At 37.1% G+C, this 26660-nt stretch overlaps 2 protein-coding genes across 4 annotated transcripts; one reads left to right on the top strand and one right to left on the bottom strand.

Moving 5' to 3' along the window:
• Positions 1-71: 71 nt before the first annotated feature.
• LOC131539413 (gastrula zinc finger protein XlCGF8.2DB-like) lies at positions 72-25770 on the bottom strand. Of its 3 annotated transcripts, XM_058773998.1 has the most exons (4): positions 25549-25770; positions 25171-25465; positions 22671-22750; positions 72-1952 (listed from the first exon to the last, which is right to left on the bottom strand). In XM_058773998.1, exons 2-4 carry the CDS (start codon positions 25317-25319, stop codon positions 1210-1212), a joined length of 972 nt encoding a protein of 323 aa, XP_058629981.1. In that variant the 5' UTR covers positions 25320-25465; positions 25549-25770; the 3' UTR covers positions 72-1209. The 3 variants fall into 3 exon arrangements, with proteins under 3 accessions (XP_058629981.1, XP_058629980.1, XP_058629982.1); XM_058773997.1 differs by lacking the exon at positions 22671-22750 and having other exon boundaries at positions 25549-25760; XM_058773999.1 differs by lacking the exons at positions 22671-22750; positions 25549-25770 and having other exon boundaries at positions 25171-25540.
• On the top strand, positions 8297-10886 carry LOC131539422 (uncharacterized). The gene is made up of 2 exons (XM_058774022.1): positions 8297-9716; positions 10170-10886. Exons 1-2 carry the CDS (start codon positions 9279-9281, stop codon positions 10590-10592), a joined length of 861 nt encoding a protein of 286 aa, XP_058630005.1. The 5' UTR covers positions 8297-9278; the 3' UTR covers positions 10593-10886.
• Positions 25771-26660: the final 890 nt, after the last annotated feature.

Raw genomic sequence — 26660 nt, forward strand, 5'->3', positions numbered from 1 at the left:
TGTATATATATATATATATATATATATATATATATATATTTTTTTTTTTTTTTTTTTGACCTTTGTTCACTCTGTTGCAGTAGTCCCTCAAGGAAACATCATAAATGCAAGAGTATTGTTGTCATAGCTCTACTAACATTTCCTCCATTACAGGCACTGGACACGCCTGAATCGCTGGCTCTCCATTGAAATGAAGGGGATTGCCTTGATACCACTAAACATAACCCTGATGTGTTTGATTCATTGTTTCAGCATGTTTTTTGAACAATTAAATAGAATTGCCAGCAATTAAAAGATTCTCAGCAGATGACATGTTGTTTTATGGGACAAAATTGACCAGGCCCTAGGTGCAACCAATTTGGGCCCCACATGTGTGTTCACAGGTTGATTTCAACGGTAGGTAAAAGTTTACTGGGAAAAGTCTATATTATAGTACACAGAAAAAGAATATGCACATTTTAATTCATACAGTAGATTTATTTGTGTATCGGTGTGTTACATGTAAACAGAACAAGAAACTAATTGTTCAGAGAGCTTGTACATATTACATAGTTTTATAGCTTTGAGAGAAAAAGTTCACATCCTGAGAATTGAGCCAAATAACAAAAACAACCGATAAAAATACTAAATAGATCAGCAGTAAGAACAGTAATGCCTTTAAAACCTTAACAATATCCATCCCTACACAGTACAATTTTCCACGCTTTTAAAACCAATAGAAATATCCTGCCACAAACAGGACAGATGGGGAGTCTTTTAATTTGTGTGAATTTTCTGGTGAGGCAGCTCTTTAGTGTGAATCCTCATGTGATGATTAAATCCTCGTTTACATGTGAAAACTGGACTACTTCAATGCTCTTCTGGCTGGACTTCCATCAAACCTCTACAAATGATTCAGAATGCAGCTGCGCGACTGGTCTTCAACGAGTCTACACCTCTCTTTATCTTCTTGCACTGGCTACCAGTTGCGGCTTGTATTTATTTGCACAATGAAATTTGGTTTTACGAGCACTTTCTGTGTCTGTTTACCTCTTTGAGTTGAACTACTTGATGTATTCCCCAATTGTAAATCACTTTGGATAAAATGAATAAATGTGAATGTAAACATAAATGTAAACTCAATCCACACTGAAAGGAGCTGAAAGGCTTTATTCTAGTATGAATTAACATGTGATTCTTAAGGTTTTCATTACACGTGAAAGTGTTCCCTCACTGAAAACAGCGATAAGGCTTTTCCCCACTATGAGTTCTCGTGTGTTTCCTAAGGATTCCTTTCTCTCTAAAACTCTTTCCACACTGAGAGCAGCTGAAAGGCTTTATCCCAGTATGAATTAACATGTGCTTCTTAAGGTCTGCTTTACGTGTGAAAGTGTTTCCACACTGAGAGCAGCTGAAAGGCTTTCCTGAAGAGTGAGTTACCAAATGATCCTTAAGGTGTCCTTTCTGTGTAAAACTCTTTCCACACTGAGAGCAGATGAAAGATTTTATCCCAGTATGAATTAACATGTGAGTTTTAAGGTTTGTTTTACGTGTGAAAGAGTTTCCACACAGAGAGCAGCTGAAAGGCTTTTCTGGAGAGTGAATATGCAAATGATCCTTAAGTTGACTTTTCCTGGTAAACCTCTTTCCACACTGAGAGCAGGTAAAAGGCTTTATTCCAGCATGAATTAACATGTGATTCTTAAGGTTTTTGTTACACGTGAAAGTGTTTCCGCACTGAGAGCAGCTGAAAGGCTTTTCCCCTCTATGAATTCTCATGTGTTTCATAAGGCTTCTTTTCTGTTTGTAAGTGTTTCTGCACTGAGAGCAGCTGAAAGGCTTTTTGACGTCTGTTATTTGAATGCTGCAACTCACTGATTTTTCTCCAGCATTGACATCATGATCTTTCTGACACTGATGTTTCTTCTCCTCCTCATTCAGATCTTGTCTTTCTTCTTTCACTTTCATCAGGCCTAAAATGAATAAATGAGAATCAATTGGGACATTTGGAAAAAGGAAAACATTTGTGTACTAGGGCTGCAACAATTGATTATTTTCATAATTGATTCATCTAATGATTATTAGAATGATTAATCAACAAATCATCAATTATTTCACTGATTAATCAGTAGACATTGACTGATTATTTAGCCTTTGCAATTAGTTAAAACAGGGGTCTCCAACCTTTTTTACACCACAAAACAGTTTCACTTTGAAAATATGCTTAAGGACCGGCTCTCTCACGTCTCTCTCTATATATATATATATATATATAAACAAATGGAGATCTGAGACAAGAATGAACAGTATTAACGTGTTGTGTAAAATACTTCTCTAAGCGTGTTCGAAAAAAAAACCCTTGTCTTTCGCTTTCTTGCTCTTGTGGTTTAAAATCGCTTAAATGTGTAAATTGGCAAATTTATCTGCGAATCACATGCATGCTGAACTATGGTGCCTGGTCTGTGTATATCACAGAGCAACTGCGATCGGTTTAACCCCCAATAGCTTATAGATACAACAGATCAGAACAATCATTCATGTACTAATTGAACATTTAATTTACATGAAATCATCAAATTGTTACTCCATAGCAATCTCATATAACAAATGAAAATACAGAATAATTAGAGCAATAATTAACGCATAATAAATAACAGTGTCATATATACATATACAGTGAGGAAAATAAGTATTTGAACACCCTGCTATTTTGCAAGTTCTCCCACTTAGAAATCATGGAGGGGTCTGAAATTGTCATCGTAGGTGCATGTCCACTGTGAGAGACATAATCTAAAAAAAAAAATCCAGAAATCACAATGTATGATTTTTTTAACTATTTATTTGTATGATACAGCTGCAAATAAGTATTTGAACACCTGTCTATCAGCTAGAATTCTGACCCTCAAAGACCTGTTAGTCTGCCTTTAAAATGTCCACCTCCACTCCATTTATTATCCTAAATTAGATGCACCTGTTTGAGGTCGTTAGCTGCATAAAGACACCTGTCCACCCCATACAATCAGTAAGAATCCAACTACTAACATGGCCAAGACCAAAGAGCTGTCCAAAGACACTAGAGACAAAATTGTACACCTCCACAAGGCTGGAAAGGGCTACGGGAAATTGCCAAGCAGCTTGGTGAAAAAGGTCCACTGTTGGAGCAATCATTAGAAAATGGAAGAAGCTAAACATGACTGTCAATCTCCCTCGGACTGGGGCTCCATGCAAGATCTCACCGTGGGGTCTCAATGATCCTAAGAAAGGTGAGAAATCAGCCCAGAACTACACGGGAGGAGCTGGTCAATGACCTGAAAAGAGCTGGGACCACCGTTTCCAAGGTTACTGTTGGTAATACACTAAGACGTCATAGTTTGAAATCATGCATGGCACGGAAGGTTCCCCTGCTTAAACCAGCACATGTCCAGGCCCGACTTAAGTTTGCCAATGACCATTTGGATGATCCAGAGGAGTCATGGGAGAAAGTCATGTGGTCAGATGAGACCAAAATAGAACTTTTGGTCATAATTCCACTAAACGTGTTTGGAGGAAGAAGAATGATGAGTACCATCCCAAGAACACCATCCCTACTGTGAAGCATGGGGTGGTAGCATCATGCTTTGGGGTGTTTTTCTGCACATGGGACAGGGCGACTGCACTGTATTAAGGAGAGGATGACCGGGGCCATGTATTGCGAGATTTTGGGGAACAACCTCCTTCCCTCAGTTAGAGCATTGAAGATGGGTCGAGGCTGGGTCCTCCCGAAGCACACAGCCAGGATAACCAAGGAGTGACTCTGTAAGAAGCATATCAAGGTTCTGGCGTGGCCTAGCCAGTCTGCAGACCTAAACCCAATAGAGAATCTTTGGAGGGAGCTCAAACTCCGTGTTTCTCAGCGACAGGCCAGAAACCTGACTGATCTAGAGAAGATCTGTGTGGAGCCTAAATCCCTCCTGCAGTGTGTACAAACCTGGTGAAAAACTACAGGAAACGTTTGACCTCTGTAATTGCAAACAAAGGCTACTGTACCAAATATTAACATTGATTTTCTCAGGTGTTCAAATACTTATTTGCAGCTGTATCATACAAATAAATAGTTTAAAAAATCATACATTGTGATTTTCTGGATTTTTTTTTTTTAGATTATGTCTCTCACAGTGGACATGCACCTACGATGACAATTTCAGACCCCTCCATGATTTCTAAGTGGGAGAACTTGCAAAATAGCAGGGTGTTCAAATACTTATTTTCCTCACTGTATACGTTTTTTTTTTTTTAAATTGAAACATTTAATGAAACAACATTATTTATTGGGAAACAAATAAAAGTTAAAAGTTAGATCGGTCTCGTCTAACCGATACCCGATCCGACAGAAAACGCCAGTGTTGTAGCCGATACCAATACTGAGCATCAGATTGATGCATCCCTGGTGATAAGACATTTTATTTTTGGATAAACTATTTTATTCACAACATAATCTCTTTTAAAATAACATAGGGTTATGATAATCAAAATAGTCCTGAGCTAGATCAAGCTTTGATCTCTGCAAACCAAGCTATCACGTTAATTAATTTTTATATATTTTTTCCCCACTAATAAAAAGATTTTATCATTAGCTAGCACACTGGAGAGCTGCTTTATAACAGAAAATCAAGTTGTAATTCTAACTGAAAGCGACACTGACTCTGGTTTTTCATGTTTAATACTGTAAAGCTGCTTGATTTAAAGCTATATATTGCATAAAGCGCTATATAAATAAATGTGACATGATTGGACTTTACTGGAGTACAGAACTGCAGAGCTTGAGCAAACATCCTCATCGCTGTAATCAGATGAGTTCTTAACTGCTGCTTTCTCACCGCTGCCAGTTTTTGTTGTTTATTTTGTTATTGAGAGGAAAGCGTGCCGCGTATATTTACATATTCATCCAAACGCCACTCAGCAGCTTCAGGTTTGGCTGTGTTTGTTCTGAAGCTCTGTCTTCTTCTCTTGAATTGCATCCAGGAGGGCTGAATTACAGGTTCGCACTAAAGCACCACACTGGTCAAACCACATTATTGCAGACTCTCATATGACATTAGGTCATATGAGATGAAACAAATACTTGACGACAAAAATATGTGTCAACAATTTTTTAGTGTCGACGTTGTCGATAATGTAGACTAATAATTTCAGCCCTATTGTGTACAGATGTTGTCAAAACTGTCCCCGTTCACACAGATCTATGAAAACGACTAAAAACACTGCATTATGCTGACAGGCCAGTAGATGGCGATGTCATTTGTAAACACTGCAGATCTATAGGCTGAACATGTAATACAAATGCGCGTGATGTTACTGCTGTCTACAGGGAATCTGCAGGTATTAGCACTTCAAATTTAATACTTTTAAAGGGGTCATGACCTGCATTCATTATTATTATTATTATTTTATAATGTTCTTACATAGAAATAAATTATGATTTTAGTCATTTGAACACTCTGTTTGAAGGGGCTAACATCTTTACATAGGCAGTATTACATGTGGAATAGTCTTAAATACTTTTACAATGTTTTTACAATTACAGCTGTCATGAAAAGTGTTGATTATAGCGTTATATTTAGGTCTACTCCCATCACATGAAAGGCTGCAGTGATGAGCACTAAGCAGATGACAGTCTGTTTGATCTTATCACCACATCTCGTTTTCTGCACTTTCACAAAATACTTTCATAACTAACAGCAAACATGTAAATACTGCAAAAGGTTTAACCTATTGTGTTGTGTAAGAGAAACATTTATTATAACGAGGTTTTAAGTGTCCAGATAAACTCGCGCTGTGTGATTGACAGCTCCAGCAAACAGGGTTTGTTATTTCATCTTAACAAACTAGTTAATTTAATCATTTAAATAACAGATTGCATTCATGCTATTAGGAGAAACAATGATAAGCTTGGTCCCTGGCTTAAGCACTGTAAAGACCAGACACCTTGGCAGCAATACATAATCGTGAATATATATTTTTTAATATTTAAATATATTTTTTGTAATGCAGATTATTCACCAGGCTGTCACTTCTAGTTGGATGCGTGTTGAATGCCGTAGCATGTGGCATGATCAATCATAAAATCAGTAGTCTAGCAGTTTGCAATTAATTTTATCGGGTTACAAGAAAAGGTAGGATATGGATTTAACCCATGGATGTTTAATCCACATGCATTTCTGAGCATGCCTGCTTGCTGGCGTTCACATAAATCCACAAGTCGTTCTTTTAGGTTAGGCTATTTCATTCAAGTCAATATAAGCAATTATGTTATGTCTAGCATTCTTTTACGTTACCAAGCATAGCAAATAAATTGGTTGCAAAACGGTATCCACTCACATGTTTAACTTTTAGTCTGCTTGTTATGGTAAAAAAAAAAAAAAAGAATACAGTCACATTACTATATGCAGTAGCCTATATGAGATAGCCCATGATCACTAGATTTTATACAGGTATTACTATAACGATTTTGTAAATGGTGATCAGCAACCAAATATTGATAATGTGGAAGTTACTGCCTTTTGCCTTGGTGTGACTTCTCACTTTTTGCAGACAGTGCAAAGGCAGAGTACATTAACAAAAATCAAGTTTGAGTTCACAATTTTTTAATGTAGATCATTTTCATTACTAAAACATCTAATTGCCAAATTTCCAGTGTCCTACCTATAATTAATTTGGCTGGACAAGTAAAAAACTTTAAAGTCATTTTTCTCAGTTTCACACTCTAGCGAGTTAAGGTCTTTTGCCTTTGTAGGGCAGTATATAGAGCACAGTTGTGAAATTGCTATGGTGTTGTGAGATATACCAATTAAAATCATACAGGGTTCCCACTCATTCATGAACACCAGATTCAAGGACTTTCAAGGACTTTTTTAAGCACCATTTATTTTATATCAAGCACCTATCAAATTCACACGCCAGCATAAGTAGTGTCATGAAAGACCTTACAGTACTAAACATTTTACTTGCACTTAACATTTACATAAAAAATTTCAGAGTAATAATGTTTTGAATGTGGGGGTTTCATAAATTTAGACCGTTGTGAGCAGTTGTGTTCAAAGGAATTTAAGTTAATACTGGTAATATTCAAATACAATTTCTAAAATATTGATAATATATGCATCAAACTGGTTTTTGCTGTAGTTCTTGTACAAGATTTAAATTTGAAAGAATTTCACAATTTTTAAATGGATAAAAAGTGGTTCAATGTAATAATACTGTAAAACCTGTTAACATTAAAAATGTGCACATTCTCTCAATAGATACGTTACTCGTTAATAAATAACTGAAGTCAAAATTATTTTGTAAATCCCATTTTTTCATCTTTGACCTAGAGGAATGCAGCTGCTCAAAATTCCAATATTTAAAAAAAATATGTCATGAATATTTTAAACCTTGTACGTGTGCAAATCTGGAGGAAAAAAAAAAAAAGGAAAGGACTTTCTATTTGCTTTTAAACTGTAAACGCTTTTCACTAAGCTGTTTTTCTTATTTTTCAAGCTCTACATGTTCTCCTTAGCTCCATGTCGCAGTAAGTTCTGGGAGTTTATTTTTAGTCCTGAAAAGTCTGTCTTGCAGAGATTGACTAAAAATGAGCTCCTAAAACTTACTGCTATTCTGGAAGATACATTCTTCAAACAGTGGTACCGGAGGATGTGATGCTGGTCCTTCAAGAGTCACTCTCAACTTATCCGTCTATAAAGCCTATAAAAAAATTGTCTTCATGTATTTCACAACACTTCAGCATGTTATTCTTATTAAGTGAGGGTCATTTTTTAGGATGTTTTACCCAAGCAAAGTCTGACACCTTGTAATTCTGGAGACTCCAGGAAGGTTGCAGTTCTGGAAAATGGTGGCGCTGGATAATAAATGTTTGATGGTTTACACCTAATTCTTCACATTAATTCTTAATTATTTTGCAGTTACCGTGTGTCTTTTCTTCTCCACCTGTTTTTGTCTGACCCTGCTGACCCAATGAGCATTTCGCTGACCAATGGTCATGTCTTAACCATACAATTTCTGTATTGCATTAGTTTTGAATATTTCTCATTGGGGATTTAATAATTTTTGACTTTTCAGTTAAATCTCTTTATTTGGCTCATTTTATCTGTAAAAGAAAGCGTGCCTAATAATTCTGCACACATGAATATAAGGAGATTTTCACTTCCAGCCTTCATGAACAATTACACATCATATATATATATATATATGATTAAATACAAAATGAATAGTAGTTATTAAGTATTAAGTAGTTATTAAGATTGATGTGGTTTGGAATTGGTAAAATATGCTTGGAAAAAAATATGATCAGAATATCAATGTGCCTAATAATTATTCACGCACTGTAAAGATGTGCTCACTTTACACAGAGTGCGCGTGATCGCGAAATCGAACGTGAAAGTGAACTGCGAGCGCTTATTCAAATGTTATTTCAATACCCCACATATTAATAGCGCGAAAATTATATACAATACAGAATGTTTGCAGGAGTCAGAAACTCAGCAGGAGCGGCTTAAGAAAACTCCAGGCTGCACATAAACACACGCTAGGTTTTTTTCATTCTGTCTTTGACAACACATATAGGACAATTTTTGAAATAGCGCCATAAACTAAATTTATTTCAAATTTAATTCAAGCACTTTCAAGGACCTATGTTTGTTTTCAAGTACTTTCCAGGCCTTGAATCCATATGTCTGAAATTCAGATACTTTCAAGAAGCGTGGGAACCCTGATCATATAGGAACACTAATACTGGCAGAATGTACTCGGGAAAACACATGTTCTGCAATTGTGGTCTTGGACACAGACATCAGGTCATGTTTTGCTCTCTTACTTCACTTTTCATAGAAATATACAGAGAAACCTGAAACATGTTGCTGGCACATGGTAAATACCATTATCAAGAGTTATGGTTATGATGATGGTGAATAACAACAGTATTTAAAAATGGAAATACATAAGTGGCGGTGGGTGTGGGCCAATGAAATGGAATATACTAATTTATTTTTTTATTTTTTTCCTAGACAGTTGCTAGTGTTGCCTAATATCAACATGCCATGAGTGATGCATATGATCTTTCAAACTGAAACCTTTTTGGAAAAATGTCATGGCACTTCTAGAGGGGAAGCTTTTGTGGTAAGGCTAGACTGCGTAAAACCAGAATGAGAAAAGTCTTGTTCTTGACTGATATACAGATACATCAAGGACCCAGACAAGACTTCAGGAGAGAGGAAATAGCTATTTGTCTTGAATTGCTGCATCTGAGCTTCACCTGATCAACCATGCCACATCTTTTCGCTGATATTCCAGACAAACTGCGTGTGATACTGTCACAGGCTGCAAATATATTTCTAGCTGTTGTTCTGATTTACATTGTTCAGTACATCTTTAATTCTGAGTTTTCATGCTCCTGCACACTTGATTTTCATTTAATTGGGTACATTTACATTATTGTCATTCCTCTGATATTGTTCTTCATTTTAAAAATAGTTAGACAAACCACAACAAAGGTTTGTGCTGTCAGTTGCGGCGGTCTCTGTTCTCACATCTTCCAGTTTTTTGGAATCTATCTGTTTTGGTGGGGATTTGTCCTTTTAGATGGAGACCTTTATGTTTGTATTGTGACCAAATTTAATGACTCACTGGTTGAAATTCCTTGCAAGGAGAAACACACTCTTCAAGAAAAGAGCATGATTACAATCTACAAAAACTTTTCACAGGTAAGTACTTTAATCAGGACAATAAAATTATGATATTTAAATCTGGGGGGAAAATTGAATTTATTTTCCCCGTCTGTATAGATTCTATCGGTTACATTCGTTGTATGGTGGTTGATACTGTATAGTGTGTCCTGGAGACTGTGGCCAGTTGCCTCTTTTTTTACTTCATTTATTTTTACCATTTTGCTGGAAAAACCAAATCCTAATCCTTTTGTTGGGCACGGAGCATGTTGTGACAATGGAATCTTCCATTCAACATTAATTATAATTGGAAGTTTATCATTGGAATCTGACTCAGTTGGAATCGGAGTTTAACTCAAAACCTCAATGCAGCCAAGAAACTTATAAACATTCCTTTGTCAACACCTAGCCCTGTCTCCCCTACAGAATAATTACTGTAGCTTTCTGGTTTTTTAATCTATTAACTATACATTTCTTTCTTTCTTTTTGTAGTCTTTGGGTTACATCCTCATAGCTGTTGGTTTCTTTGGATGGTGTCTGATGTCAAACACCAAGATTGGGATTTGTTGTGATAAATGCTGTCAGAAGTATCTGAAGAACTGCTGTAAAAGAAAGCCCTATTACAAGAGGCGGTATGAGGAGCTTCTGTCCGAGGAAACTGATGAATACTTGGATGAACAATTGAGACAAATAGCCAAGACGAAAGCAAAAGGTGTATGTTCGAAGTACATCAATTCTATTGCATCAAACCAGATAAGTCAAGAAAATGAACAAACTTCAAACACTTCACAGACTTCAGAAACATCTATAAATGTTGAAGATGCTTGGCCTAAAATATCACAAGCAGATTTTATACACCTGAGCATTCGCGAACAATGTGACGAAAATAATGTTGTTTATCAGAATGATGGTTGATTTCAATAACTGTCCGCTATTTATTGGTTTAATTCAAGAATAATAATTTAAAAATAATCAATTTCAGATGAAACCATTGGAATGTTTGTAAATACCATCATCTAGACCATCTTCTTTATACACCAAGAATAAATCAGTATTGTGTTTTCTGCCACTGATAATAATATGAAATAATCACAAGTTTTTAGCAAAAAATAAGCCAGTACTTTCTGTTAGAAAGCCTTTTGAATATCTTTGATTATCTTTGACATTTTGTTATAAAATAGTCGCTGCACTCAGTCAAGTGCTGCAATGTTGAAAAATATTCCAATTAATAATTATAAAATATAATTACAATAAAAGTGAAATTGCAAGATAAACTACATAATGATTAACAGAATATGACTATAAAAATATATTGTATGAATCTTCTAGTAATCACCCTATTATTAAATTTTTTTGAATAACTTTTGTAAAGACTTTATTTCTTGAATTTGCATCAGGATAAAAACACCAGTGTGTCTGTATTAGGGATGTGCGCTATGACTAATTTGACAGTCGTTTAAACGGAAGTTTTGTATCCGACTAGTCTAAAAGCTAGAAACTCCCAAAAAATGGCAAAAGAAAAAAAAACTGTGCGTGTATAACAGCCTACACTTGAAATACTTAATCTTTGCATCACACTGTCAAATCCCTCAATGAAATCTGCTAAAAATAGGTCGCGATTATGTCGTATGCTTGCCTCGCGTTATCACCATTTAATTTTAGGCGCTCGTTAAACAGAAAATAAGGAAGAGCATACACTCAACATAAACCAGTGCATAGCTTATTTATTCAGATCGGCTGGAGCAACGCAGAAATGGAAAATAGACTGACAGAATTCTTCATTTTCATATAACGTTAGCCAACATATTAAAACACAAGTTAAAAAAAAAAAAATTAAAACAGCTTTTAAAAATGTACTTCATGTTGGCTATATTGTCTAAAAACAAAACAATGCTCGTTTTACTTACTCAGAGCATGCGCATTTGTTCAATGAATTTAACATGTTAACGTGGTCTGGCGAAAGACGGGACTAGAGGTGATTCCGCACTTGAAATAAAAAAACCGGCAGGAACTGAAGTTACAGGCACACAGAGAGAAAACTACAAACAAGCAGACAGTTTCGAAAAGAGCCTGGAAATCCCGCACCACCACCGAAGTGGGTCTTAGAGGAATAGACGGCGCGGATGGGATCGCGGACCGCAGCGGCGGGTTGTAGTCTATGACATGATTGACATTTGTTGGCTTTGACTAGCCTCCAAGCTAAAGCATACGTGCCTGTATTGAATATGATTACGCATCGCTCCAGTAGAGTTATTGTAAGCCAATTTGACATTACACAGTTTACACAAAACTTTTCCGTTTCCTTCTAATTCAAAATAATCCCACACCTTGCTGGTTCTTCGCTGGTCATTTTGATCTCACCGCAACTGACATGAAGAAAAGGCATGCGACGTCTGAAGTAAAATATAGTTTCCACCCAGATACGCTTTAAAAATATTTAAATATTTTGATATTTTAAAAGTTTTACTTTAGCTTGTTGTTAAAATGTTTTAAATGTAACGTTAAAATTATGGGGGGGGTTTTTCTCTCGTTTAATCGACTATTGATTTCAGTGTCGACTAGCAGGAGCTGAACCATTTAGTCGACTAGTCCCGCACATCCCTAGTCTGTATATATACACAGAGACAAGTTTATTTTTACTACTGTACAAATGAGTCATATGTATATCTTAGGTGTTTCTTTAGTACTTTGTGATTCATTAAAAAGAATCAAGCACATTTTATGTCATTCTTGACATCACAAAACCTGCATATTGTTCATTACTTTAATCAGTACTTTTGTAACGGAGACTGAGACGAGAGACGTGCGGATCCATATGCAAATCTTTAAGGTCATAAAATTGGCAAGGGGTAAGACAATGGCAAACAGGTGGACAAGACTAAAGAGTAATCCAAAGACAGGCGTAGCTCAATCAACGGTGAACGTAATCCAGAGGGCAAGGCAAACGGGTAATCCACAAACAAGAACTAATCCAGGCAAGGAACAGACAGAGTCCAAACAACAAGACGAGAGATAAATCCAAGACAGGTGATCAGGAAACAGGTAATCAGGCAAAACTAGACATGACTAAACTAGACACTAGAACAGGGAACTGGCTCCGTAAAGATGGTATCGCTAGGAGCAGGGGCGTCATGCAGTCATTATTTTTGAGGGGGCACAAGTTGGGGGGTCATGTGACACACAGCAGCCACAACAGCACTTATGTTTTATTTTTTTCCTTTTTATTCAAAACATTCCCAAACGCATTAACTATATCATGAAATATCTTGATTCTCACCTTTACATATGTTACTTGATCTAGAGGGCGATGGTCAAAGTAACCTAATAAATGCATAAAAAGTCTGTTTTAATTAACAGATATGGATGTGATGCCATAACATTTTAATACGACTGACTTCATATTTAATGTGAATTTAACATTGAAAGTGAATGCAAATAAACACATTGTAAGTTAGGCTACTTATCATAACACTTTCATTGTAAATAAAGAGAGCAAAGAACGTTTTTTACTGACAGTATAGAGTTCAAGCACTCTTAAAAACTCCCATTAAAATCACTGAGGCTCTTTACACTGTGAAATTAATATCTTACAGATTCATACACACATTTGTACTGTTGTTTCTGACGAGAGAAAGAGGTATTCAGTCAGCGAGCGAGTGAAGAAAACACCGGCATTTTATTGATGGACTCATCTGAACGCCTCTGATTGCGTCATTGCATTCATAAGCTCAACAGAATCATGTGTGATTGATTGGTTAATGCGCAGTGCTGTAAAAACGCGTCTGTATCTGGCTCGCTGAACGTTGTAATCACACCGGTGTGATTATATTAAATATAGAAAACATTAATCGGCTATTTTTTTGTCTTTTGGAAACTGCATTCAAAATCCACTTGGCTCAAAAATCACGTGCCCCCTCACTTTGAATGGGCATGACGCCTCTGGCTATGAGAGAGATAAACGCAAACAATACTCGGTGTTGAATGGTGGTTTGAGACTGATTTTTATAGCATGTGTAACTGGCTGCAGGTGAAAACGCAATCAGTGAAATGGAACATGAGAAATGTAGTCCAGAGTGACATGTAACAGTCTGTGTAACGTGAGAGTCAATATAATGGGAGGGAGACCTCTGGTGGCAAGCAGATGGAAGGCCATGGACAGGATTCGTGACAACTTTACTATATGCACGGTTGCCAACTTTTAAAGTCGGCATGAAATGGAAGTAGCAATTCTCTTTTGAAACATGAGAGGGCGGGACTTGATTTTGTCCTTCAAGAATTGATTGGATCATTAAAAGTTGGGGCATTGCTAACAAAATGGAGGCAGATCTGAATGCCAGTTTGCAGTTAGTTGTGGGAGGGGGGGGGATTTACTGCAGACACCCTAGCATGAAGAATTAAATTTTTTTATTGAGAATGTTGGCGACGAGAACGATCAACAGCACAAAAAATGCCTAAAGCCCCGTTCACACTAGCAGCGACTTTTGTCACTAGTGGGCGTTCCCTTGACAGCGAATCAGGTTTCTTGCAGCCAAGTACAAACATTTTGGAGGCAAAAGACTAAATATAATCTAAATCTAAATTAAATTCGTACATACAAACAAAAATGAATGAGAAACAGAGCCTACTTTCTTCCATTGCGTATGTTTACCTACGGCTGAGAGGAGAATGATCACGAGCTCTACCGTCTTCTTTCCTATTGGCTGTCGGTCCCAAAAGTCGCTCTTCATTTGCATAAAGCTTAAGGATTCTGAACTTTGTCATGTCGCTGGACACGTCCCATCCAGTCATTATTGCTCGCTGTTGCTTGTGTCGCTGCGTGTTGCTTGTAGTGTGAACGGGGCTTAACAGAGAGAGAGAGACTGCATGAATGACTGAGCGCATCCTCCATCAGGTTAAGTCATATTCATTAAAAAAAATTTTTTTCGATGTCCTAAGATGTTGTGGTAATATCATAATATCCTTTCAATTTTTAAGGGTAGTGTACTCCCCCATGGCTCATGTCAGCACTGGTCAGTGCATTGATTTCTATAAAGTGAAGCATCAGCTTCAGCTTTCCCCCCCGTCATTTATCCCAGTGATTACCCCTTGCGCCATAGCTCATGACCAGAGGAGAAGATGAGTCATTTTGAGGGGGAGGGGAAGTTAACATTTTTGATTAAAGGGTTACTCTACCCCAAAATGAAAATTGTCATTAATCACTTACCCCCATGTAGGGGTGTGCGATATGACGATTTTTGATCATGGACGATAAAAATGTCTCCACGATCTGCTTTTGAAGAAATATCGTAGTATCGTGCTACAGCGCACATTCTATCAGATGCAGTTCTTATTCCTCCGTCTCAATATACTGTACATTATTCGGATCTGCTTTAAAGCCTTGCAGGTTAAATGTTTTATTCATGTGTTGGTCTGACGTGCGCTTTTTCTGAGCGCGTGCTAAAGCCTGTCAAAAAGCGCCTGATTACTGAACCAAGTTATCTTGTGCACTAATACTGTCAAAACACACAAGGTTTATGTATAGACTCCGTTGCTTATGTCTAAAATGAGTAAGTAAACAGCTGAGAGAAAACGGATGCGTGCCTCTGTATATTAGATGCGTGCATGTCTTGAAGGGGCAGTACTGAACATGCTGCTGACTGTCATTAAAGGGATGGTTCACCTTAAAATTTAATTTCTGTCATTATTTACTAACTCACATGTTGTCCCAAAAGAATGTGGGTAACCAAATAGTATCTGGTCCACATTGACTTTTGATAGAAGGAAAAAAAAAATACTATGGAATAAGTCACTGGGGACCAGCAACTGTTTGGTTTTCCATGTTCCTCAAAATAGCATTTATGTTTAGCAGAAGAAACTCACTCAGGTTTAAAGAAACTTTTGAGTGAGTAAATGATGATATAAATATAAAACACTTTTTATTCTGGGGTTAATTATTCCTTCAATGTTAATAAAACACCAAAACACAAAGAGAAAAATCACTCACTACTCTTGACTGAAAAACGTTAATGGGTCAAAGACGAGACGTCACCATTTTTGTGTCCGCATCAAATTAAATTTACAAAAGTGGTTTTACATACAAAATAAACATATTAAATGCAAGTAAAGTGTCTACTTTCATTTTTCAAATAACTTTTGTGAAAAAACAATGACAAAATATGAGTTAAATAATGCTCCAAAGTGTCAAATTGTCATTCAGTGTAATGGTCCGGACTATGATTTTACTAATACATTTTTAAATAAACGCATAAAATACCATGTTAAAAAAATATTTGCTTCTTTGGCATGTTACCATAACTGTTGGCTGTATTATATTAAAAGGACTATATGTTATTTTTTTCATTAAGTATTGAAATAACTAGGGGACTTTTGTCCCGAATATGCAGTTTGTCAGAGGTCATTCAGTGCAACAGGATCAGGAAGCCATTTTGAAATTAAATGAACAACCAATAGTCATCAAGCAGTCTGTGACATCATCAAAAGCCCCCCTGAAGGCCGTGTGGCACTGCAGCAAGGTACGTTTATTGCTCTTAAATATTTGATAATTTCACCTTTTATAGTGTGGTATCTTGAGTTACAATAACGCATGTCATTCAGTGAAATGCCAAAAAACACTTTTATTGTTAGATTTTTTGAAAAATAAGTAGATGTTGTGAATAATTATGATGAACCTTTCTGGTCAAGTTCACTGTTTGATATAGGTGGCTAGTTGTTAGCGTGCAATATTAGCTTAAGTAGAAGTCTCGTCATTCAGGGTAATGTTTTGTCATTCGGTGTAATGCAAATTGTCTGTTACACCACAGTGTCACCCATTACACTGAATGACAGTGTCACTGTTTAGATAACATTTTTAGCATTTTATTTATATTTCAGATAAATGAGGGATGTTTAGCACAAAAAATATATATTAAACTTTATAAATATTAATGTTTTAATGCATTTTTGTCTTTTTTTACTGATTTCTTTTAGATGCCCACAAACAAAGAGAGAGTTACTAGGCACCGGCAAAAGGTTAATGCAGACCCATTAGCTAGGGCAGCGCTTTTAGCAAGGAGACGAGAAAGGTATTGAGGAGTGCAATGTCACAATAATAGGGCTGGGTTAAAAAGATAGATTTCTCGATTTTTTATTGATTCTCATTTTGAAGAAACAATACGGATTTGTAAATCCCAAGAATCGATCTTTCAGTCTATGCTGTTTTCAGTTGATGTTAATCAATATCAAATTGATTTGAAATCAAATCAAATCGTGAAATTTGTGTCAAAGCCAAGCCCTGCAGAATAATAGATTACTGCTGTTTTTAGATAGAGAGCCCAACCTACCTATACCACAAGTTCAAGAGAGGCCACTGAGGGGAGTCTCTGCCCATAATACCAATCCTGATAACATGTCATTTATGTTGCCAAACAGAAAGTATTTTTAATTCATAACACGGTTTATATCTATGTCAGTAATTTTGTCAATAATTGCATGGAATCTGTATTTCAGCTACCAGAGAAGAAAGCAAGCTGCCTTGGCTGCAAATCCTGATCACCCGTCAATCAGAAATTTATCAGATGCTGCAGCTGAGAAGAGGCGAAAGCAATGGCAGGAAAATCAAAGAAAACACAGGGCAGAAGCAAAACGTATAAGGGCAGTTCTGGATCTTACACCAGATTCCTTTGAAGAGCCTCCTGAGGAAAATATTGAAAGAACCTCTCCTGCAGAACCCACTCAACAGCCTCAGTCTCTGCCAGAACCACCATTGGCGTTTTCCACCCCAAATGAGAACAAAATAAAAGCTGTCTAACAGGTGCAAAAGACTGAAAAAGCAAAATTTGAAATTGAGGAAACAGCTCTTCCAATTGAAAAAACAACTAGTTCAAGCTCAAAAAAGAAAAGAAAAGTTAAGGAAGGATTTACAAAGGTCTAAGAAACAGAGCCGGGTGAAAATGGCCAGTAAGAGGAAAGGGGATTTGAAGGAAAAGTCATCACGACGAGAAAAGGTCCATTCTTTTCTTAGCAGAGATGAGAACAGCCGACAGCTGTCTGGTAAGAAAGATACTGTAACGAAAAACAAAATTAAACTTCAGAGACGCATCCTCACCAAGACACTGATAGAACTCCATGGAGAGTATAACTCAGAGGTGGCCAGAGAGGACTCCGTATCCTACAGACAGTTCTTACGTTTAAGGCCATTTCACATCACTGAGCCAAAAGCAAATGATCGGAACACATGTGCTTGTATAGATCATGAGAATGTTAAGCTTCTGGTCGAAAAACTCAAGCAAAAAGGATTGCTTAAAACGTCAAGCACTTCTGAACTAATAGCAGCCATCGTCTGTGACCCCCGCCAAAGAAACTGCATGTACCGTGTAGTGTTGTCACGGTACCAAAATTTCAGTATTCGGTACCGATACCAGTCAAAATCCACGGTTCTCGGTACCAATTTCGGTACCACATGCTAATTAAAAAAAAAAACACTATTTTTAATAAAGTCAAACAAAAATAAAAATGTACAAAAACCAATGCCATTCTTTATACTTTATTTAAATTGTGTTTCAAGTTTTTCAGCAAGTAATAAAAGTATGAAAAACAGTAAACAAGTTTCACCCAAATTTAATTTGTCTTTTAATTAATTAAATTTAACCACATTGTATTGTTTTGGTAAATAAAGGGGATTTACTATTAAAATTTAAATATGGAAGAAATATTGTGACTTCTTTAAAAAAAATAATTTTTAAAAAAATTATATATATATATAAAATTATATTTCTGGAACAATGTCTTTAAGATGAACTTTTATTTTGACGGGTTGCCGTGAATACCTTTACATTTCTGTGTAGCTATATGATGACGCTGGTTTTACTCAATGAAACGGTAAAATGCTCGCGAGGGGACTCTCAGAGCAGTTCTGTAGATGTTGTTTATGTATTTATGTCCTCATTGAGATGGCAGATGATGAATCACCGCGAGCATCAGGCGCTTCAGCGTATGTAGTAAAAGAAAAAACCGCTGCCTCTGCCATTCATTCACTCACACAGAGACTGCAGAACATGCGGGATTCATATTTGAATCGACTTTTGCAGCTTAATATTTACAGATACTAGTCCACGTCACGATTTGATTTAAGTGCAATGACCTACTTTTGATTAATTCATCCAAACTTTGACAAATTCCGTGACATTCCGTGCTAAACTGTAAATTCCGTTTTTATAACTAGATTCCGTCTGCGTTGTCTGCATCGCGGAAATCATCGGGCCTTACGCGTCAAGAACCGGGTTGACCGGGTACTCGGTACCACCGGTACTTAAAGAAACCTGATACCGTGACGTTTTCACTTTTTTAGTACCGACTTGGTACCGAAGTACCGGGTCTTTTGACAACACTAGTACCGTGTATGTCCCAAGTGCTGCTATAATGAGATTGAGGCTGATGTGCCTGAAGAACCTGGTAAGATTATGTGGCAACAGTGGGAAAGACAGAAGACTGTAGAAGGGGATAAGCCATTCACCAACATTGTGAAGAAGACAATCAATGGTACTTGGGATGATCTTCTGAAAGTCTTTAATAGTAAGCTTGACTCTCTAGCAAGACACCAGTATAATTGGCTCCACCAGGCAGAACAGTGTAGATGTCTAAAAGAGACCCTGTCTGAGGAAGAGGCTGTACTCCACATGGACTTTTCAGAAAACTATGCCTGCAAATTGGCCACTGAAGTGCAGGCATTTCATTTTGGTGGCAACCGAAGACAGGCTACCATTCACACAAGTGTAGCATACACATCTACCAGTCACCAGTCCTACGTTACAATTTCAAATTCTTTGCGTCATGATGAGCGTGCTATCTGGGCTCACCTCAAACCAGTACTGGAGAAGTTGAGGGAACAAAATCCTTCAATCACCACACTACACTGCATGAGTGATGGCCCAGTAACCCAATATAGAAATGGCAAGAATTTTTACCTGATGAGCACAGTTCCTTTTCTCTTTGGGTTCAAAAGAGTGACATGGAACTTCTCAGAGAAAAGTCATGGCAAAGGGGCACCAGATGGAGTGGGTGGTGCTGCCAAGCGATGTGCTGATGACTTTGTACGAAAGGGAGGAGATATCCAGGACCCAAAAGATCTCTTCAATGTCCTTCAAGACACAACATCAAGCATCAAATACTTTTGGATTGATGAGACTGTGGTAAGCAAATATGACGAAGCTGTTCCAAATGAGTTGCCACTTGTGAAGGGCACTTTAAAAATCCACCAAATTGTGGCAGACACACCTGGGAAGATCCACCATCGGGAGTCATCTTGTTTCTGCTCCAGAATCAATGCTACTTGTGAATGTGGACCATCAGTGCAGATCGACTTCCAAACCATCCAAGAGGTCAGAGGAACAAATACAGAAGCCTCTGTGACATTGGAACCTGATGATGACTTATCTGGCAAATTTGTGGTGGTCCTGTATGATGGCAAGCCCTTTGTTGGGCAGGTTTTGAGGGCTGAAGTTGATGAATTAGAGGTTAACTGCATGCATCAAAGTGGAGCTGGAAAGAATGCATTTGTGTGGCCTGAGACACCAGACAAACTATTTTACTTCACATCTGATGTGAAGGCAATAGTGTCTGAACCTGAGCCATTAACCCTGAGGAAGTCCAAACTCACTACAGCAGACTGGGAGAAATTTATAGAGTAGGCATCTCTCTCTCTCTCTCTCTCTCTCATGGATGAAAGGAGAGAAATTGATTGTATTACCACCATTTGTTTCACAATTGTTAAGGTGTGTGTGTGTTTGTTTGTCCTTCAAGTTCCAAGTTCTCAATGAAATGAGGGATATTGATTATATTACCACCAGTTTGTTTCAAAATTGTTAAGGTGTTTGTCCATCAAGTTCCAAGTTCTCAATGAAATGAAATATATGATATGTATGCATTGTGGAATAAAATTATTATTTGATTCAGCTTCTGTGATTTGCTCAGGAATTTAATGATACAAAATAATATTCAAAACATTGCAATAATGGAAACAATGACAATATTTGCTCAATTTTTGTCAAAATGTCATTCAGTTAACAAACCATGGTCATTCGGTGTAACCAATATATTTATGTAAAAATGAAACAATATACTTATTCTGAGCTGTACTTATTAAAATATGTAAAATAATATGTGCTCCTTCTTAAATTTTATTAGATTTCAATTGATTTTCACTTCCTTACAAAAATGTCTTGGTAACAAATGGGTAAAACCTAATGGTTTAAAGGATATTGGCGAAGTATAAAGATTTAAAATGACAAAAAATTAGTATTTGGGGGCTGCACTGTGATCTTTAAATAGAGTCCTGTAATATGTCATCAGATTATAGTTTTTCTAAAAATGTCTGATAAGATTTTTTTGCATAAAAATATTGTTACACTGAATGACATTTTAGTGGTTGTCTTCTGTAAAATCAAAGTAAAAATGCACGGTAGTAATTATTTTTTGCTCAGAAAAATATAAAGTTAAACAGGACATATTCTAATGTATGTGAAAAAGCCAAAATTTAAAGCTCTTTTACACTTATTTTTTTTATGCTTGAAACCCCATTTTCATCTTTGACCCTAATACAGTTGATTTAATAGGAATCAATCTATATAGTGTTTTATTTTTATATTTGTTGATTCAATTTATTGAATGCTCCTGCTAAATATAGTATAACGTTAGTGATTTATCCTATATAGTGCTTGCATAAAGCAAGTAGTGCATACACTTGTAGCTGTTATGTATCTTTGTAAGTCATTGTAAGTCACCTTTTGAGGCACGCGCAATGTACAATGTACATTGCAAAAGATATGGTGCTCATATATACTGTGGAAAAGCCAGGGTTTATTCACAAGCTGAATGTTTTGGACCCCAGGTATGTGCTACCTAGCCGCAAATATTTTTCTGAAGTTGCCTTGCCTCAGCTATATAACGGTACACGCCAAAGGATCACTAGGGAGCTGGAAGGGGTGTCGGTTTACTCCGCCACAACAGATTTATGGTCCAGTCAAACGATGCAGCCCTACATGAGTTTAACGGTGCACTTCGTTAACGACGACTGGACTCTGTGAAACGTCTGCCTCCAAACGGCTTACTTTCCCAATGACCACAAAGGCAAAATAATTGCCCAGGGGCTAAAAGATGCTCTGAGCTCTTGGAACCTTGCTGAAGACGGACTCGTCTGTATGACTAGACAGTGGCACCAGCATGATCAAAGCTCTGCAAGACAATGAGTGGCCCAACCTCCAGTGCTTTGGACACAGATTGCACAATGCTATAGGTAATAATCTAATGGCTTTGCATTCAAGTGATATATATTTTCCCATTCGCAAAAGACACGTGAACAGCCTAATTAATCCATTATATCAAACCGATATATATTTCCACAAAATTGGCATGAATAATCATAATGGTATATGTGTGCACATGTGTGTGTATGAGTGCATGCATTAATATTATGCAGAAAATGAAGAAAGACAAGTTTGTGAATGTAGGTCATGTTCCACTAAAATGTGTTTTGATTATGTATTCTTTATTACAGAAAATGGTGTGAAGGGCCCGCGGATCGAACGTGCCATTGGGGTATGTAAAAAGGCTGTGTCTGCCTTTTCTTACAGCTGGAAAAAAAGAAGAGACGTGACTGAAGTACAAGCTGAGCTTGGTCTACCCACTCATCAGCTAGTAACGGAGTCCCCGGCCAGATGGGGTTCACGCCAAAAAATGATAGAGAGGTTTCTTGAACAGGAGAAGGCCATAGTCCGTGTCCTGGGTTCGGACAAGAAAAGTCGTCATCTTGTGCCCACTTGGCAAGATCTTGATGTGTTGGAGTCCATAAATAAAGCTGTGAAACCACTCCAAGACTTTACCGACGCACTTTCTGGGGAGTCTTATGTCAGCGTTTCATACATTAAATCGGTGCTCCATCTGTCCAAAACCAGTCTCCTACAGCCAGAGGAGGAAGACACAGAGCTCACCAAAACAATAAAAAGAAACATAATGCGGTACCTTGACGACAAATACAGCGACCCTGTGAAGGATGAACTCTTGGACATGTCCTCACTGATGGACCAAAGGTTCCGCACAACCTACAGAGAAGGTGGAACAAGTCAAAAAAAGAGCTGTCGCTGAGGCTGAGCTCATGCTCCTGCCAACTACAGTACACCACAGCAGCCTGGCCCAGCTGTGCAGGTGCACCAAGAAGAAGCACAGCCTCCGCCCAAGAAGAAGATGACTTTAGCTGCCTTCTTCAAAAAGAATGCACCAGTTTCATCTCCCCACCAGTCAGAGGCAGTAAAGATAGAGACTGAGCTGACAACTTACTTATTGACCCCTGAGGTAGACCCAGACACAGATCCCCTTGAGTGGTGGAAGCGCCACCAACAGAATTTTCCAAGGCTAAGTAGTCTGGCAAAAAAATACCTCTCGGTCCCAGCAACGAGTGCCCCCTCAGAGAGGGTTTTTCAGTGTGGGGGGAGGCATTGTTACATGCCACAGTGCATGCCTCAAGCCAGAGGTAGTAGACAGGCTTGTCTTCCTGTCTAAGAATGTTTAGAAAAAAAAGAAAGGATGTTCAAACTAAAAACAGCACAACAAATAAGCACTTTATGTTCTCATGCACTGATATTTAATGCTGTTTAATGTTTTGTTTGCACTTTATCAGAACTACCTCCTATCTACTAAATAGAAAGATGTTAAACTTGTGTTTAAAGAAAACATATAAAAAAGGGTAATTTTGTGTTTTATGTTATGTTACATTTTCACTGTTTACAATGGCAGGGCCTGCCATCTTGCCGTTTGGATTGTTCTTTCTGATTGCACTTTAACCCCAAGGGGGAAATCCAGATCAAATCCCAGAAGGGAAAATCAAAACAAAATAAAGTTAAAAATCGTTTTAAATCAAAAATCGGATTTTTTGTGGAAAAAATCAGGATTTTTTTTTTAGGCCATATCACACAGCCCTAGTCAGTTTTAGGATGTACTATGTTTACCTTTTTTAAAGTAATTTGAAATTGATTTTTATATATTTGTATTTGCATTTTGAATGTAATATGGCAATTAAATGCACTAAATGGGTTTAGTTTTCACAGTTATTAATATATGCAATTTCAGCAATAAAAATGTTTATTTTTCTAAAAAGGAAACAAATTACTTGTTCATTTTAAGAGACCCATCTTATTTTCTCTTGTATATTTAATGTTGCTCTTTAAAAAAGAAAAAGTACTTATTATCCGATTACTCGATTAATCGATGGAATTTTCGGTAGAATACTCGATTACTAAAATATTCCATAGCTACAGCCCTACCCTGGATATTTCAAATCATAACAACCAAAGCGTCTCAGCTGGAAAAACGCTGTGCCACCAAAGCATTCTCCAGCACCACCAGCTGGCCGTTTTAAGAAGAGCACCTGGCATTTTTTCAGCTGGCTAAAAACACTTTGGTGGACACACGTTATTGAATAATTATTGTTAGGCATATGGCCTATTAATGTTTTTTGCATTTATGCAATATACTTGAATAATTGCATATCTGAAATCACTGATCACAGGTCAGGTATTAGAATAAACAAGGTTACTTACATGTTTGTGACAGTGCTGTCAGGATTATATCTGAGAGTAAAAGCCTGCTGAAAATCTTTCACTGATTTACAGTGAAATGTACCGAACAATCAAACAATGCTCTACCGAGACATTCACATGCTTGAAAATAACCACAGTCCTATAGTGACTTTACTTAAAGGGTTAGTTCACCCAAAAATGAAAATTCTGTCGTTAATTACTGTTCCTCGTGTTGTTCCAAACCCGTAAGACCTTTGTTCATCTTTGGAACACAAATTAAGATCCTCTCATAGACAGCAAGGGTACTTACACGCATACGTGCTGACGTAACCCTACAACAGTAATACATACGTATGCGTCATGGCGCTCTCATGAATATGCATCCAAAACAGAGGCGGAAGAGTTGAATAAATGTTGAATAAAGTCGTTATTTTTGTTTTGTTTTTCACCCAAAAAGTATTCTCGTTACTTCATAACATTCCGATTGGACCACTGCTGTCACATGGACTACTTTAATGATGTTTTTGGTACCTTTCTGGGGCCTTGAACGTGTAAGGACCCTTGCTGTCTATGGGAGGATCAGAAAGCTCTCGGATTAAATCCAAAACATCTTAATTTGTGCTCCTAAGATGAACGAAGGTCTTACGGGTTTCAAACAACATCAGGAAGAGTAATTAATGACAGAATTTTCATTTTTGGGTGAACTATCCCTTTAAAATACGGCTTCTATTAACGTACAAACAAATTCAGTCTCATACACTCTCAACAGTTTTACGATTCCAAAAAGCGAAAATAAAGTCTAATAATTAAATCTCTGTGTCGGTTCAGTCACATTTCCATGAGAACTTTGAAACTTGGAATTGTAAGTTAAGGTCTTATTTTTACATTAAGGATTGGTGGATATACCACAAACAGTCATTAAAGATAAATGAAGAATAAACACCAACCTCCTTGTTCCTCCTGTTTTATTTTCCATGTTTCTGGTTCCTCCTGTTTTATTCTGCAGGTTTCTGGTTCCTCGTGTTTTATTCTCCATGTTTCTGGTTCCTCGTGTTTTATTCTGCAGGTTTCTGGTTCCTCGTGTTTTATTCTCCATGTTTCTGGTTCCTCATGTTTTATTCTGCAGGTTTCTGGTTCAATCATGTTCTCCTCACTCTCTTCTTTAACAAACACCATCTTCACAGCAGATCTCAGTTCAGCTGATACTCCTCCAGATATTCCTGCTTCAACACTTAGTCACGACTGTGAGGATGAGAATATTACAGAGATTTACTGACCTGATTCAAAAACTGTATTTTCCTATTTACAGAAACAATATTTCTAACCGTTTTTACTAAGCCAGCATCACAACAAAACAACAGAGAGCGCGTGAAACTGAACTTCTTCCTCTGAGGTTTAATGGTGTTTGACAAACGATCGTGTGTTTTAGCGCCTCCCGCTGGACTGGAGTGAAGCGGCGAGAGGAGGAAAATAATACAGGAGAAATTACTCGTGCTTCTATAAGGTGATCTGTTTTTTTGTTTTGTTTTTTTCTTTACAAAAAGCCAATCTGCACAAATAAACGAAAAGTAATTAAAATTAGTCTCACATGCATTGATCAGCATCAACAGTCTTCATGAGTGAGGATTAGAGGAGAGAAATGAGCGAATTATAGTTTATATTTAAAAATATTTCATAAAAAAATCATACAACGTTGCAGCATGTAAATATGGAAATTAAGATTAATGAAAACACGTAACCTAATTAAAAATAATAATAGAACAAACGTCTAAGAGATGCATACAAAATACGCAGAACGGAGGGGGACTGGAATTGAGAACCACTGTACTACATGTAAAAAAAATTTTGTTTTAAATTCATATTTTGTCATTTAATGTGTAATGTTGTAATAATGAATGTGCAAGTTGGAAGTAGGATCTCCTCAGGTGCATTGTGTTTACATAAAAATGATTGTGACCAACATTTTAGCCAATCATGTGGCCTCTGTCATCTGTTTTTTTGTGTTAAAGACAAGGCTCAGGCACACAGAGCAAACAGAGACAGGTGAAGAAAAGGCCTTACTTGAGCATTATTTTGGGTTTTCCTGATGATTACAGATCTTGTTCGACCTGTGTTAAAATCCCCAGCCGAATTACAGTTTTTGACAAACAGCAAGGTTGTGTGGTAATTTAAAAGCCGTCTGAACGCACATCTCTGAGTTTACAAGAAGTCTATTAAAAAATTCAGTTTAAATCATGGGTAGGTAACGTCGGTCCTGGAGTGCCGCTGTCCTGCAGAGTTTAGCTCCAACCCTAATCAAACACACCTGAACAAGCTAATCGAGGTCTTCAGAATTACTAGGGCTACCGGCAGGTGAGGTTTTTTTATTGTTTTAATGTGCTCAGGGAATATTATTCTTCTTAAATGCTCTTTTGTTGGTTTTGATTTCTTCTATTGT

Source organism: Onychostoma macrolepis, chromosome 04, assembly GCF_012432095.1.
Source record: "Onychostoma macrolepis isolate SWU-2019 chromosome 04, ASM1243209v1, whole genome shotgun sequence".
NCBI classification, from domain to species: domain Eukaryota; kingdom Metazoa; phylum Chordata; class Actinopteri; order Cypriniformes; family Cyprinidae; genus Onychostoma; species Onychostoma macrolepis.